The 16,622-nt window shown below is 46.7% G+C and overlaps 1 protein-coding gene across 1 annotated transcript; it reads left to right on the top strand.

Annotated features, from left to right (window-relative positions):
• The first annotated feature begins 4,134 nt into the window (after positions 1 to 4,134).
• On the top strand, positions 4,135 to 4,644 carry LOC138514494 (protein LDOC1-like). The gene has a single exon (XM_069629974.1). The coding sequence runs from the start codon at positions 4,135 to 4,137 to the stop codon at positions 4,642 to 4,644; it is 510 nt and encodes a 169-aa protein (XP_069486075.1).
• The last annotated feature ends 11,978 nt before the right edge of the window (positions 4,645 to 16,622 follow it).

The raw sequence follows: 16,622 nt of genomic DNA, 5'->3' as shown, positions 1-16,622 counted from the left end.
TCATTAAAAAAGTTTCAATATTGTCGACAGGAGGTCACCTATTTAGGCTATCTCCTGTCAAAGGAAGGGAGAAGACTGACACCTGAACAGATACAAAGAATCTCTAGCAGGTCTGTCCCAAATACACAGAAAGAAGTCAGAGCCTTAATAGGCATTGCTTCATAGTGTAGACAGTGGATCCCTAACTTTTCATTAATTATAAAAACCAATGTTGGCATTAACAAAGAAGGGCATTTCTTTGCCTTTACCATGGAACATGGATTGCCAGAAAGCTTTTGATCTGCTGAAGGCTGCATTGTGTTCAGCACCGGTTTTGGGCACACCAAATTACGACAAGGCATTTATTTTGTATGTGGATGAATGTGATGGATGCGCTTTGGCTGTGTTAACGCAGGAACGTGGGGGAAAAGAATAGACTTTGTGGTTATTTTTCCTCCGCGCTTAACCATGTTGCATGCGCTTTGCCAAGATGTTTGAGACCTGTTGCTCCTGCCACTGCAGCTGTAAAACAAAGTGAGGGTATGGTTCTGGGTCATTCCTTAACCATGATGGTACCTCACTCTGTAGACGTTCTATTAAACAGAACGCAGATGCAACATCTCACATCAGCATGACTAAGAAGGTACGAGCTGATTCTATTTGCACCGCATATCCAAATTAAGAGATGTTGCTCATTAAATCCAACCAAACTATTGCCTCTTCCGCAAGAAATTGATTGCAGTGACAAAATGTCACATGACTGCCTCTATAACACAGAACAACAGGGCAGAATTGATCTAAATGATACACTGTTAAAAGATCCACAAGAGGAGCTGTTTTCCAATGGCTCCTGCTTCAAACTCCAGGATGGTACATCCACTGCTGCTTACGCAATCACTACATTAAGCACTATTGTGGAAACCAAAAGAATTCCGCATAACTCCACGCAGGCCGCAGAGATTATTGCATTGACTCCAGCTTGTGAACTTTCCGAAGGGCTTAGTGTGAATATATTTACGGACAGTCAGTATGCCTTTGGGGTGGTTCACAACTTTGGTCGATTATGGGCAGAGAGAGGTTTCTTGACCTCGTATGGAACTAAGATACAACATGGTACTCTGATAGTTCGGCTACTTTCAGCACTTGCGCTTCCCACTCAGTTAGCAATAATGAAGTGCGCAGCACACCAGAAATTAACAGATGATGTGGGAAGAGGAAACGCTTTTGCTGACAGAATAGCCAAACAGACTGCCACCGATTTGCATTCCAAAATGTATATAACGAAAGAGATCACTAACACTTGTGTGATAGACATAGTAATTGGTTGCATAAAAGACATTCAGGCTGATGCCACTACAGACGAACTTAGACAGTGGGCTGAGGGTTCAGCAAGTTTAGACGATGAGGGTTGTTGGGTAGATAATGGAAAACAAAAATGGATGCTGTCCGATGCTTATGTCACTGCTATGGTTACCATGGCTCATGGTCCAACTCACATATTTGCCAAAAACATTTTTAAATTGTTAGAACCTGTCTGGGTTAATGTGAATATTTCAAAAACTTCTGAGCGCTTTGTTCAAAACTACATGGTATGCTTACAGCATAATGTTGGGAAAGGTACATCGACACTGAGGGGTAGTTTTGCCCCCTTATGCCTTTTGAGGTTATACACTTTGATTTTATCGAACTGGAGCATTTTCAGAATTATAAATATGTTCTAGTAGTTATTTGTGCGTTCAGTAAATGGGTCGAAGCTTTTCCTCTAAAAGTTGCCACAGCAATGGCGACGACGAAAACCATGCTGAAGGAATATTTTCCTAGGTTTGGTTTGCCGCAAGTCATTTGGTCAGACAATGGTCCACATTTTATCGCTGTTGTTATCCTGCAATTATGCGCAGGATTACAGATCGATAAACGGTTCCATTCATCCAGACACGCTTAGAGTGCCAGACTTGTAGAACACCACAACAGTATATTAAAGAATAAAATTGCCAAAATCTGTGCAAATAGCAATTTGAAATGGCCAGATGCCTTACCGATAGCTCTATTGTCCATGCGGACGACCGCACAGTCTAAGATAGGGATCTCTTCCTATGAAATAATCATGGGGAGACCAGCCACTATTTGGAATGTACCTAAACCCAAGCGGCTAAAAGATGTAGAGCATTTGCTCCTTTCAGAGTACTGTGACCAGTTAACTCAAAACTTGTATTTGATTTATCAACAGGTGCGAAAAGCCCTCCCAGTAAAATATGAGGGTCCAGGTCATCGACTCTGACCTGGGGACTGGGTGCTCATAAAATCATTTGAAAGAGCCTCCTGTCTCACACCTCACTCGAGAGGACCGCACCAAGTCCTCTTGGCCACACAGACCGCTGTACGAGTGGAAGGGAAACAACACTGGATCCATGCAACGCACATCAAGAAGATTCCTTTTCCTCTGCCCCATGACAAAGGGGAAGAGAAGGAGATTGTTCACTTTGATGCTCACCACAAGCCTGTTTTGTCTACGGAAATCCTTCCTGAGCCCGTGGAGCCTGGGAAGACTGATGATTTGCCTTCAAGTTGTTCTTTGAATCTTTTTTCACCGTTGAGCAACCTTGCTTCTGCTTCATCACTTCCTTCAGGAAGCGACGACACTCTGTTCGCAGATCACACCGTACCTGGAGTCTTGAGGTACGATCTGCGTCTGAGACACCGGACATAAAGCACAGCATCAGCTGTCACGGTGCTTGCCCCCAGACATCAGGAGCAAACCAGCCTGCCCAGGGCACTGGCACTCCTGGGGACCTTTAAGGCCCCAAAGGATTGCCTAAGGGCTTCCTGGACTCAGTCCTGGCACCGTTGGCGCCAGGCTCATACTACCTTCTCAGGCAAGGCAGGTTACCGAGTAACAGAACCACGTGCAGCCCAGTCTGAGGCTGGTTGAAGGGACTACTTTACCTGGGGACAATTTGATAGGGTGTGGTTGTAGGGACTACTTTACCTGGGAACTACTTCTGGGAGGCTATTTAAAACATGCCCGCAGAACAGAACACGCTTCGCGTTATTCTGCACTCCTGCAGCGTAACGCTCACCGTGTCTGCAAGCTCCAGTCCTGTCTTCAGCAACGCCCGTCCAGGTCATCCCGATCAGTGCCTGCAAAGCAAGGAGAGAGTAAAGAATAGAACAAGACCCTTAACTGATTCTCCATCTTGATCGTCCGGGAGTCTCCGCATCTGCAGAAAAGGAACACCAGGTTAATCACGCAGTGTAAGAACCACTTTAAAGACATTGAGCATAGTGCAGCGTGATACTCACCTGAATGCTGTTCGTTCTTGCGATCCAACGAGGCTCACGCACACGATCACCCTGCCGGAGCTGCCGCACCTGCTAAAAGTAAAAGAAAACATCTGCGCCTCTCTAAAAGACATTTAATCTCTCGTAGCATAGATACTCACCTGAAGCTGCATTCGCTTGCAGTTCCATGAGTCACCATCACACGATCTTCGCTCCGGAGGCACCACACCTGCAGAGTAGAAAAGGGACAGCAGCTTAGTTACACAGAAGAACAATATTGCATGTTTAGACATTATCGCATCGTGCAAGTATCAAAACTTACCTTGGCATTCTACTCGCCATTTCCAGAGGGGAGTCACTTTTCATCTGGTGCATCCCAAAGGGGAATATGCAAAGAAAAGACACAAGAGTGAACTTTGGGCAACCTAAACTCTAAAGCAATCCATGCTATCTAATATTGGCATAAAGACTTACCTCAGAGTGAACGTTGTCTGGAACTCTGCCATAAAGCTACAGTATCAGTGAAGTTAACTGGATCCCTGAATCTTGACGCACCCCTGCATACAGTCGCAGGATGGAGAGCCCGCCCTTCATAATATTAAGGTAAGACATAGTAGAAGGGGACACAAGGAGGTCACGGGAGGTAGAAGTTGGTCCTCCCCCTTACGGCTAGTTAACATATCATTTAAAAATTTTAGGCAAATCTTCCATTGTGCCAGAAAGACGAAACTAAGTGGGAAAGTGCAGTCATTCATCACTTTGCTACGAGTCACGCTGCTGGAGACCGCTGCAGTCCAGCTTCGTTCGGTGCCCGTGTGGAGACCAGGTGAGTGTAACAGAACGTGAAGCCTCTACACAAACCTCTACCCGGGCACTATGGAAACCTCAGAGACTGACCAATTAGCCCAGCTTCTGGGGGAACTCAGAGCTGAGGTACATTCAGCTCGACAAGAAACCAATGCTCTAAGAAGAGAACTGATTGTAGCAAAAGAGCGTATGGACGACCTCGCCAGACAACTACTCCAATCCCAAGCTGGCCACACACCATTACCTGGATTGGGGGCATCAGCCCCAATTCAGTCAAGCAACCCAGTGCAGGTGGTCCTACCGGGAGTTATACCTTTGGCTCCACCAGAACGCTTTGCGGGAGACCCTAAACGGTTTGCAGTTTTTATGAACCAGTGCGGCTTACACTTCCTATGTAGGCCTGGAGCCTTTCCGAATGATCAATCAAAAGTGGCCTTTGTACTGTCATACCTCAGCGGCAGTGCTGCAGATTGGTCCATACCACTAGTTAATCAAGATGACTCCCTTCTCCAAGATTTCCAGGGATTTCAGCAGAACATGGAGAAATTGTTCGCCCGACATTCCCAAGGCCAAGTTTAGATAACAAACTTCTGTCCCTACGCCAAAGAAATCAGGACCTGTTAACTTACATTGCAACCTTCAATAGATTGGTGGTGGAAACCAGCTGGCCCGAAGATAAAAGAACAACGTTATTTCATCGTGGGTTGAGAGGCGTATCAAAAGACATTTTGGCGCAAGCGGTCACCCCACCTCACGACTGTGCTGAGTACATTGACCTGAGGGTTCAGCTGGACCACAGACTACAGAACCGGAAGACTGACCGAGCTAGATTTGAGAATCGGGTGTTGGTGCGACCAAAAGACAACATCTCCAAAAGTTCAGATACATCCGAGCCCATGCAAATTGGAAGAGTTTGGGGGCTGTTATCCAAAACAGAAAGAGACAAGAGAAGGCAGCAGCAATTGTGCTTATATTGCGGAACAGCTGGCCATTTTTTATGAGACTGTCGGGTGAAACCACCCAAGAAAGCAGTCGGGGTTGCCGTCAAGATCAGCGCTGAATCAGAGTCGGAAAACTACCCGCCCAACAAGCGTAGAGGTCTGCTTGTCGAGCGAGAAGGACTCCCAGACTTCGCATCTAGCCTTACCAATGATCCTTATTCATCACCAGCAACCGTCTCGTATGCATGTGGTCAGAGCGTACATCGACAGCGTAGCCATAGGTAACTATATGGATCGGGAATTGGCTACAAGGATGAATCTTTCTGTTTGCGAAAAGACCACAACTGATTTAGTCACCACCGTTGACGGAACAGAGATCACTTCTGGTCCTGTAATTCCCTCAACAACGGAGATGACACTGTTGGGCCAAGATGGGCATCGAGAAACCATAGTGTTCGACTTAATCAAGGCCCCACAATTCCAAATAATTCTGGGAATGCCATGGTTAGAAACACACAATCCTTGCATAGACGGGTGTGATAAGAGAGTGACCTTCTCAGAATGTGCTCATACTTGTTATCTGGAAGAATCTCTGATCAAGAAAATTGCAACAGTCATGAGTCCAACAAATCTGCTACCTCAGGATTACCAGGATTTTCAGGATGTTTTCCAGAAAGCCCAAGCCAACACTTTACCACCTCATAGACCATATGATTGCCAGATCGATCTTATGCCTGGCTCTCAAATTCCATGCAGTAGGATCTACGCCCTCACTGAACACGAGAATCTTCATTTAAAGCAATACTTAGATCAGTACCTGGCTAGCGGCTTCATTCGCCCGTCCAAGTCCCCGGTGGCCTCGCCTTTATTCTTCGTCCCTAAAAAGGAAGGAGATCTAAGAACTTGTATCGACTACCGTGCATTAAACCAAGTAACTGTAAAAAAACGGTACCCCCTGCCTCTAATCCCGGAACTGCTGGACCAAGTAAAGGATGCTCGTATTTACACTAAGTTGGATCTCAGAGGGGCGTACCATCTCGTACGAGTCAAAAAGGGGGACAAATGGAAGACCGCCTTCTGTACCAAGTACGGGCTGTTTGAATATCAGGTAATGCCCTTTGGGCTTTGTAACGCCCCGACAGCATTTCAATATTTTATGAACAATGTCCTTCGTGAGCTAATTGATGTCTGTGTCGTCGTGTACATTGACGATATCCTGGTGTACTCATCTTCTGAACGAGACCATGTGAAGCACGTTCTGCTGTACTTGAAAAACTTCGGCAACATAAATTGTATGCCAAATTGGAAAAATTTTCCTTTCACACTACCAAGGTCGAGTTTCTTGGGTTTGTTCTGACCCCAAGTGGTGTTCGGATGGATTCGCGGAAAGTAGATGCCATCCTCAAGTGGGCCTCACCAACTTCAATCAAAGGGGTTCAGAGCATGCTTGTATTTGCACATTTCTACCGCAGATTCATTCCAGACTTTTCACATTTGGTAAATCCCATCACATCTTTATTACGGAAGAACAAACGCTTTCAGTGGTCGGATGAAGTGGAAAAGGCCTTCCAAGACCTAAAACGAAAATTCACCTCAGCCCCAATTTTAAAACATCCACACCCAGATCTCCCATACGTGGTAGAAACGGATACTTCCGGTTTGGCAATGGGGTGGTCCTTTCTCAAAAAGACCCTGAGACAGGTCAACTCCACCCAGTGGCCTTTTGGTCACGAAAGTTCTCAGCACCTGAATTAAATTATGCCGTCAACGACAAGGAGCTTCTAGCCATCAAGGTAGCATTCAAGGCTTGGCGGCACTACCTCCTCGGAGCCAGACACACCATTACGGTAATTACGGATCATAGGAACTTACAATTTCTAAAGACGACCAAGGCCTAATCATCTTGTCAACTCAGATGGGCGCTATTTTTCGGGGGAAATGATTTCATAATTACTTACCGACCCAGTTGTCGAAACGGCAAGGCAGATGCTCTATACCGCATAGGGATGGAAGAAGCATACTCGAATCCGGACCCAGTGCCCATAATCCCTGGAGGGAGAATTTTGGGGATAACTACCTTGCTAACCCTGGACGACATCCACAAGGAAATTTCGCATCTCCTCGATTCCACAGCTTTACAAGATTGGTCGAATAAAAGCAAATATCATTCAATCACTGATCATTTACCTTACTTCCAAGGACGGCTTTACTTACCTAGTAAGGAACTGCAGAAACCGGTTATTTCCAATTACCATGAATCCTTAATAGAAGGCCACCCTTGAATTGCAAAAACCAAAGCTAAGATCAAGAGACATTTTTGGTGGCCCACATGGCGTAAAGACATTAAACAATTTGTGCTATCGTGTGGCATTGGTGCACAGAACAAAGCCCAGAAAAAGAAACCATCAGGTCTACTACAACCCCTGGACATTCCACCTACACCCTGGCATACATTATCCCTCGATTTTATCACTGATCTTCCCCCCTGTAATGGATTCAACACCATTTTAGTGGTAGTGGACTTATTTTCCAAAATGGCTCACTTCATTCCGTTAAAAGGTTTACCCTCAGCTTCAACTCCGGCGAAAGAATTCCTAGAACAGCTTGTCGAATACACAGATTCCCTTCTGTCTTAGTTTCGGATCGGGGCAGTCAGTTTATCTCCCAGTTTTGGAGAAAATGTTGCCAGTTGGCCCAAATTGACGTAAGAATTTCGACCAGCCACCATCCTCAAACCGATGGTCAAACCGAGAGAATCAACCAAACGTTAGAGCAATACCTGCGGTGCATTTTACACCAAACGGAAGGCAACTGGAAGGACATTTTATGGATAACTGAGTATGCCTACAACAACTCTTTGCACTCCAGCACACGGTAAAGTCCATTCATCACAATATACGGAATGCATCCACTGACTTTTGAACTCGACCCACCTCAACACTTGGAGATGCCAGCCATAAGCAGTTTACACACTACCATTACACAAGCCTTCAAAAAAGAGACAGAACATTTAAAGCAAGTGAAGGAAAGATACAAGAAAACCGCAGATCAACACAGGATGGAAGCCCCAAAATATCAGATCGGAGACAAGGTTTGGCTAGCCTCAAGACACATACCACTAAAAGGAACCCACACATTTAATCCCAGATATTTGGGACCATACACCATTAAGGCCATCATCAATCCAGTGGCAGTAAAATTGGAGTTACCTCCGAGCATGCAAGTCCACCCCTTATTTCACGTTTCTCTTTTGAAACCAGTACAACCAGGAACTAGGATAACGAAACCACCAAGAACCATCTTGGTAGATGGTGAACCAGAATTTGAGGTGAAAGACATTTTGGACTCAAAGTTGGTCAAATCGAAACTCTTCTATCTTGCTGACTGGAAAGGCTATGGTCCACAAGACAAATTGTGGGAGTTCCATCAAAACTACCCGACCAAGCCTGTACCAGCGAGATGAACCACCTTGGGAGGGGCCTTGGGGGGGAGTGCTGTCACAGTGCTTGCCCCCAGACATCAGGAGCAGATTAGCCTGCCCAGGGCACTGGCACCCATGGGGACCTTTAAGGCCCCAAAGGATTGCCTAAGGGCTTCCTGGACTCAGTCCTAGCGTCCTTGGCACCAGGCTCATACTGCCTTCTCAGGAAAGGCAGGTTACCGAGTAACAGAACCACGTGCAGCCCAGTCTGAGGCTGGTTGAAGGGACTACTTTACCTGGGGACTATTTGATAGGGTGTGGTTGTAGGGACTACTTTACCTGGGAACTACTTCTGGGAGGCTATTTAAACCATGCCCGCAGAACAGAACACGCTGACATGCTGGAAATGCATCGGAGATACAGGGCCTCCGTATCCTTGTACTTTACTGCTTTTTATAGTGTGTTCTGTCATGTTTTCCGCGCAGGAGTTCATGGGGGACTCCTGGAGGTGCAGCTCTCTCTCTTTTGGTTTGGTGAACGGACCCGTGGGATACCCTTATGGCACCCATGGGTGGGGGTACAACCATGTGCCCCTAGTGTATGTTTTTGGGCACCTATGGGTGGCCCGCAGAGCAGGGTATGGGCTGGTGGCAGCTCCATGCTGAATTTGACAGGTGCGCGGAGTATCCTCCATTTTGGGATACCCCGGCCCTGCCATTGGGATCAGTTGATTCCGAATGGAAAACAAAATGGCCCCTGCGGCCTCTTGCTTTCTATTACCCATTACCTTGTTTTTCCCAAAGTCCTGGGAAACCCTGACTCTGTCCCTTCCCCCTGACTGGCTGTTGGGTGGAAGTGCCATATATGGTGTTGTTGTGAAGGCCCGGCCAGACTAGCTGGAGCCTTCCCAGTGATGTATGTTGTGGGTACCTCCTGTGGGTGGGACCTGGGTGAATAGAGTGTGTGACGAATATGCATTCTGTGTTGTGGATGTCTAGTATCTGGTGGTTGACACAATGGGGGTCATTCCGAGGTTGGAGGTAAGGAATTACCGGCACCGGTAAGGGTGCCGATGCTGGTAATCCCTTACCTCTGTATTCCGAGGTCCCTTTGCGGGACCTTCCTTACCTCCTGCTTTTAGCAGGAGTTAAGTACGGGACCCGCAAAGGTACTTCGGAGGTAATTACGGTACCGTAATTTACGGTGCCGTAATTACCTCCTTCCCCATTCCCATTGAGCCCTATGGGGCAGAAATGTGAATGGGGAAGGGCAAAAGGTGAATGGGGAATTACCGGTCCCTCCAACCCTGGAATGGACCGGTAATTACTCCATTCACCATGCCGGATTTGGGACGGTTTCGGAGGCAACCATGGAGCTAATTACTCGATGGTTAGCTCCAAACCCGGAATGAGGCCCAATGACTGAGACAGCCCTGCCCAAAACCAGTATGAATGCAGTTGGGAGTGTTGAATGGCTCGGTACTTGTCCCAATACACATAACTTGTTGTGAGTGTCTGGAGAGAAGTGAATGGCCTGAATACCTTGTGTGCCTGATTGGCTGCCTGCTTGCATGAATGCCCTTAGTCGTGATTGGATGCTTGAGTGTGACCCAGCGGAATGAATGGGAGATCAACAGTATATCTGGGGACCTCTCACTGCTAGGAATCGTGTTCAGAAGCTGAAGTCCACTACGGCGAGTAACTGGAGTAACTGAAGCTTGACCTTGAAGCCCCTCTGGACGAGAAGAATTGCTGTTGCTCTCCTTCACAATCTGAAAGCTGCTGTGTCTCCAAGGACTGACCCAGAGAGGACCTGGTAAGGCGCCCTCTTCCCAAGCTACGAGGGACCATCGTGCACAGCTGATCTTTGCCAATGCTCCCTGGTAGACAGACCTTTGACCGGCTGCTGACCCGAGACGGGGACTGCCGCGGACTCTCAAAGAGAAGCACCCGGACTGTTGTCCGCCACTGTCGACGACCGCCGTCGCCGACCGGAGCCGCCGTGCTCCCGTTTGCCTAAGAACTTCATTTGATCATTGGACGCTCTCGTCTGCATCGTCGCCCGCCTTATCCCGCTGGAGAAGGCCTGACTGTCGATGCGCTGAGGAGCATCCGCTGGTGGGTTTCCCGCCACCTAAGGACCACAGAGATGCCGACGACTCGACGCCCTTGCCGGGCCACAGTTCTTCATCATCTCTTTGCGGTCCAGAACTATTGTCAACGAGGTGCCCCGCACGCCTCTTCCTTGCAGGACGCCAACGCTCTGTCGTCAACGAGCACCGCTAGGAACGAAGCTGCCACTTCACGGCCATAGTTCAACCTGTTCGCCGTTGGACGTTCGACGACCCGTGACTCCTGCCTTAAAGAGAGGGTACTCAGGAAGGGCCGTCGGTTCCCCGATACCGAACGCCGAGTTCCTCGACGCCTCTCGACGATCCGTGGCTCCTGCTTTAAAGGGAGTCACTCAAGAAGGATCGGTCGATGCATCTTCGGAGAACTCTACTCCACCAGGTACATTGGGGGGGTAAAACCGTAATAGGAGGAAGTAAGACTATTGAACAATATATGGACTGGGCTTGTGCTATATATCTTTATTTACAGATTGCCCAGGTGGGGGGATCTCCACACAGAACTGTGCCTAGCGGTAGGGGTCAGCATTCTGCCTATTGTTTCAACCATCTTGAGTTCCTTCCTATCTCTATTGCTGGTTTCCTCGTTATTGATCTGTGTGACATTTTAACCGTACAGTTGATGCACTTTAATGAGATTTGATAACATTGGCGGTACCACTTTAGAATTGTATATATTTATCATTATTGACTTCCGAGTACAAAGTGCGTTATTGTGATCGTGTACATACCTTTGAATATTAATTATATTAAGACTGTGTTTTCAGTAATACAGTGTGTGGACATTCCTTTGTGGAGGTTCGGGGACTACACTGTACTTAAGAACCAGCCTGCATCACCTCCTGAGAAGCTAGGCCTTGATTGCTAGACTACGTTACCAATAATAGAGAATCTTGGCTGGGGTCCTCTGTGCCTCTCCTCTACCATATAGAGAGTGGAAGTACAGACACCCCCTACCAGTCTTTACACACGCTTTGCGTTATTCTGTACTCCTGCAGCGTAATGCTCACTGTGTCTGCAAGCTCCAGTCCTGTCTTCAGCCACGCCCGTCCTGGTCATCGCGATCCGTGCCTGCAAAGGAAGGAGAGAGTAAAGAATAGAACAAGACCCTTACCTGATTCTCGATCTTGATCGTCCGGGAGTCTCTGCATCTGCAGAAAAGGAACACCAGGTTAACCGTGTAGTGTAAGAACCACTTTAAAGACATTGAGCATAGCACAGCGTGATACTCACCTGAATGCTGTTCGTTCTTGCGATCCAGCGAGGCACACAAACGCGATCGCCCTCCAGGAGCTGCCGCACCTGCTGAATGGAAAAGAAAACATCAGGTGAGGTGCGCCTCTCTAAAAGACAATCAATCTCACGCAGCATAGAAGCTGCATTCGCTTGTGGTTCCACGAGTCACCATCACACGATCTTCGCTCTGGAGGCACCGCACCGGCAGAGTAGAAAAGGGACAGCAGCTTAGTTACACAGAAGAACAATATCGTATGTTTAGACATTATCGCATTGTGCAAGTATAGAAACTTGCCTTGGCATTCTACTCACCATTTCCGGAGGGGAGTCGCTTTTCATCTGGTGCATCCCAAAGGGGAATCTGTAAAGAAAAGACACAAGAGTGAACTTTGGGCAACCTGAACTCTAAAGCAATCCATGCTATCTAATATTGGCATAAAGACTTACCTCAGAGTGAACGTTGTCTGGAACTCTGCCATAAAGCAGATCAGTGAAGTTAACTGCATCCTTGAATCTCGACGCACCGCTGCATTCAGTCGCAGGATGAAGAGCCCGCCCTTCATAACATTAAGGTGAGACATAGTAGAAGGGTGCACAAGGAGGTCACGGGAGGTGGAAGTCGGTCCTCCTCCTTATGGCTAGTTAACATATCATATCAACATTTTAGGCAAATCTTCCTTCGTGCCAGAAAGACGAAACTAAGTGGGCAAGTGCAGTCATTCATCACTTCGCTACGAGTCACGCTGGTGGAGACCACTGTAGTCCAGCTTCTTTCTGCGCCCCTGTGGAGACCAGGTGAGCGCAACATCGGCTGTGCCCACAAGGAATCATTGTTGAGCCAGTCCCTTGTCACTCTTTCGCTGAAGAATAAATAAGAGGCAGGGACAGGCAAAGTTACCTTCAAGCAAGATAGGCCATGTGGTCAGGAGCCACCGACGGATTAACTAAAAGAGCCTAATGGAGAGGCTTCTAAACAGACTCTGAGAAACAATGTCCCTTCCTAAATTAACTCGTGCAGAGCATGCTATTGGTCTTATGGCTGGCAAAGAATCTATTAATCAAAGATCATGGTCCTTGAGGACCCACTGTTTTTTAATCATAGTACTGGTCTATTTTATAGTTGTATTTACGCCGGGGTTCTGGTACATAGAAAAGGTACATCCACTTGATACTTTGTTACCCCGGAAATAGTCCCCACTGTGTCTGCACCTTTCGTGCATCTGCACACTCTTCCTCCTCGAGATCCCACCATAGACAGGATTATCATAATAACACTCCCCTAATGATCATGAATGCGACCCATGCGATTCTTAACAGAACAAATTGCTGGGTGAGTTCACACTTGCCACAACACGGGAAAAGGGACTGGGCTGGTATATTCATCCTCTTCCTTTAACTACTGCATGCTATGCCTCACTCAGGGTACTATTTTTTGGTTGTTGGAATGATAGTATTTCTGGGAACTTCGATGGGACTAATCTGAATGAATACGAAAGGTGAGTCTTAACACTTCTGGGATGTTCTCTCTTTGCAAAAAGAAGCAAACTCAATGTTGCTTCTATTAGGCCTTCTGAAAGACTCTCTAGACCTTTTCAGTCATTGATTTCCTTGAAAATGGCTCCCGTAGGCAACCGGGATGCCATGCCTCCTTCCTACACTATTAGTCATAGTCCCAACTCTGTTTCTTTCTGTATACAAAGGGAAGGTTCTCAGCCAATGGGTACATTCGAGGGTTGTACTAACACTGAAAATCTAACCAGTGAGGACAGACCTTTGTATGTAGGAGAACCTGTGTACTTTGTTTGTGGCAATGATGCCTATCCTTGGTTACCTAGAGATTGTCAGGGAGCTTGTTACTTGGGTATCTTGTTACCAGGGGTATATGTGGCTACCACCACTGAAGTCTCTAGAGCTCGTCCAAGGCGGGATGAGAATGGGGACACACCTTCTCAAGTCATGGGAGATGTAGCAAAATCCTTTGTGCCATTTTGGGGACAGATAATGAATTCCGGGGATATTAGAAGACTAGCAAGGGTACTGGAAAAGACCATCAATAGGACCACTGATATTCTGTACAACATGACACTGGAGCAAAAGGCAATTAGATTAGTGGCCCTCCAAAATAGGATGGTGTTAGACGTCATTCTAGCTGAGCGTGGTGGGGTGTGCAAATTGGTGTGATCCGCGTGCTGTGTTTTTGTTCCCGACTCCTCCCCTACCATATTCAAGGCAAAACAAAATCTACATACCTTCAGTACTGAAGTACATGCCCCCGAGGGAAATTGGAATCTTAGTGCTTGGTTCTAGGACTTACTACGATTATGGGGTTGGAAAATCTTTGCAGTCATAATGATAGTTCTTGGTGCTCTATTGTTTTGTTGTTGTTGTGTACAATGTCTCCCTGCCATATGTTTGATGTAAGGAGGATGTTGTGCACAAACGACAGGTTCACTAGGACCAGAGGTGCATACGCCCAAGAAAACTGCTAATGCTTTAGTAATGAAGGATATTATTATCAAGGAACTCATGGCGATCGATAATGTGATTCAGGATGTACGGACATTGAGGCATGGGTTTTTGAATAAAGCAAATGTTTAAGTAATGCTCTTGGCTTAGGCCAAAAGGAGGGTTTGTTAAACTGTATTCGTATACTACCGTCCTGTTATGAATATTGGCCTTAACCCATTCTCGTTGTGCAGAAAACCGCGTTTGGAATGCTCCGGCCTTAGCCCATTCTCGTTGTGCAGAAAACCGCATTTGGAATGCTCCAATTCAAATCAACTTTGCAGCCATTTTAAGAACTACCCACCATTTTGATTTTAACTCTTGCTTTGTGTCCTAAAATGGTGGACTGTGTTTTCAACTACAGTCGAGTTGAACGACCTTTGAGTTGCGTCAACATTTAGGCTGACCGAAAGCAGAATGTTTGTTCTGTGCAAAGAAACCTTGTGACTCATATGAACTGCAATCCAAGTGTTGTCTGCGCTCACAAGCCTCATCCTCATCTAAACAATGGACCAATGTAGAGCAAACTCAAACCGTGTGCTTTGGTTGTAATATATTGGCCCTCATTACGACCCTGGCGTTAAGGAGTTAACGGCGCCGTAAAAGGTGTCGGCGCCGTTAAACCCTTAACGCCTGATTACGAGGTCCCTTTGCGGCTCCCAACCTTAACGGCTGGTCTGTACCAGCCGTTAAAGTAGGGACCCGCAAAGGGACCTTGAAGGTAATTACGGTGCCACAATTTGCAGTACCATAATTACCGCCTTCCCCATTCCCATTGAGCCCTATGGGGCAAAAATGGGAATGGGGAAGGGCCAATGGTAAATGGGGAATTACCGCCCCGCCAACCTTGGAATGGGGTGGTAATTCCCCATTTACCATTGGCGGAATCGGTAAGTTACTGGCATTAACCATGGCGCTATTAGCGCCATGGTTAACGCCGGAGTCGTAATGAGGGCCATTGTGTTCTTTCTTGAAACTAGGCGTACTATGAGCCAGAGACCCAACACTGCCATTGAATCTTCATGGACAAGCAAACTTGTCAAATATCTTAAACAATGTTGTCATATTTGTCATGTGAACTGGGCACGAAACCCTAACATGTGAATTATTAGTTTGGAGAGGGGCTGGACAATGATTAGAAAAATGTATAAAAGAGCCCACATTAAGATGTCCAGCACTCTCACCCCTCACTGTGTCTGCTGGTACACACTGCAAGGTGTTGGGAGCCAGATAGCTAACTGTTTTGCTATTGAAATCTGTACAGAAATAAAGATACTTGTATCTTTCAACCCGTGATTGGTGAATTTCATTTTGTGGTACTAAGCCTCGATATTTCTTTGGTCTTTCATTGCCACCAGCCAAGTGGGAGAGGACCAAGGCTTGGAATGCAGAACTGAATTTATTTTCTGGGATTAAGGGCTTGATTTTCCACAGGAGAAAGGATTGGTACCAAGCCATTTGAGTCTTCCTTGCTATGTGGTGTTTGAGGTGAGTTGTCTGTCTATGTCGAACCAAAGGCACTTGTCTCAGGCAGCCAGCTGAGGTGTGATGGCCTAGAGGTTCATAGCGAAGAGTCAGGTCTGGATGTCAGGGTGTTTGGTGTTGTTGGTCAGCAGTAAGAATTCAGTCTTGAGGGGTTGAGCTTCAAGTAAACACTGGACATTCATGACTGGATCAATGTGAGGCAGGCCATGAGCCTGTGCATGTCTTCAATGGAGGATATCTTTACGTAGATCCGCATGTCATCTGTATATTGGTGGATGTGGATGTTGTGTGGTGTGAGGAGGGTTCAAGCAGTTCTATGTAAAGATTAAAGATCATAAGGACAGGATGGATCTTTGTGGGACTCCACAGGTGATGGGTAGAGTTGGTGATCGGGAGGAATCCATTTGTACAAACTGTTGGTGATCAGCAAGGTAGGATTTGAAACAGATGAGGAGGATCTTTCGGATCCGCATGTGATGATGTAGAATGTTGGTGAGTGTCGGTGGTCTACTGTGTCAAATGCTGCTGAGAGGTCAAGGAGAACCACAAGGCAAGGATAGCCATTATCAAGGATTTTAAGGGCATCATCAATTACCTTTTATTATTATTATTTTCATGAAAGTATTTATTGAGCGCAGACCTAGCAGTGAGAAGCAACGGAGCGCTTTACAGAGGTATACAACAATACAGATACGAAACAGAGAGCTTTAAAGAGTTATACAACAGTACAGATGCATAACAGACTACTTTTCAGAGAGAATAACAGAACAGATATACAATGGATAGGTAGGATACAGACGGGCACAGAGAAGGGGTACACAGCTGTAGAGGGTGGCAGGGA

Source organism: Ambystoma mexicanum, chromosome 12 (assembly GCF_040938575.1).
Source record: "Ambystoma mexicanum isolate Mex_15411 chromosome 12, UKY_AmexF1_1, whole genome shotgun sequence".
Classification (NCBI taxonomy): domain Eukaryota; kingdom Metazoa; phylum Chordata; class Amphibia; order Caudata; family Ambystomatidae; genus Ambystoma; species Ambystoma mexicanum.
The sequence above is the reverse complement of the archived record's forward strand: the minus strand, read 5'-3'. Positions and strand labels throughout refer to the sequence as shown.

Coding starts and splice junctions, on each gene's coding strand:
- LOC138514494 (XM_069629974.1), top strand. CDS start 4,135: ATGGAAACCTCAGAGACTGACCAATTAGCCCAGCTTCTGGGGGAACTC.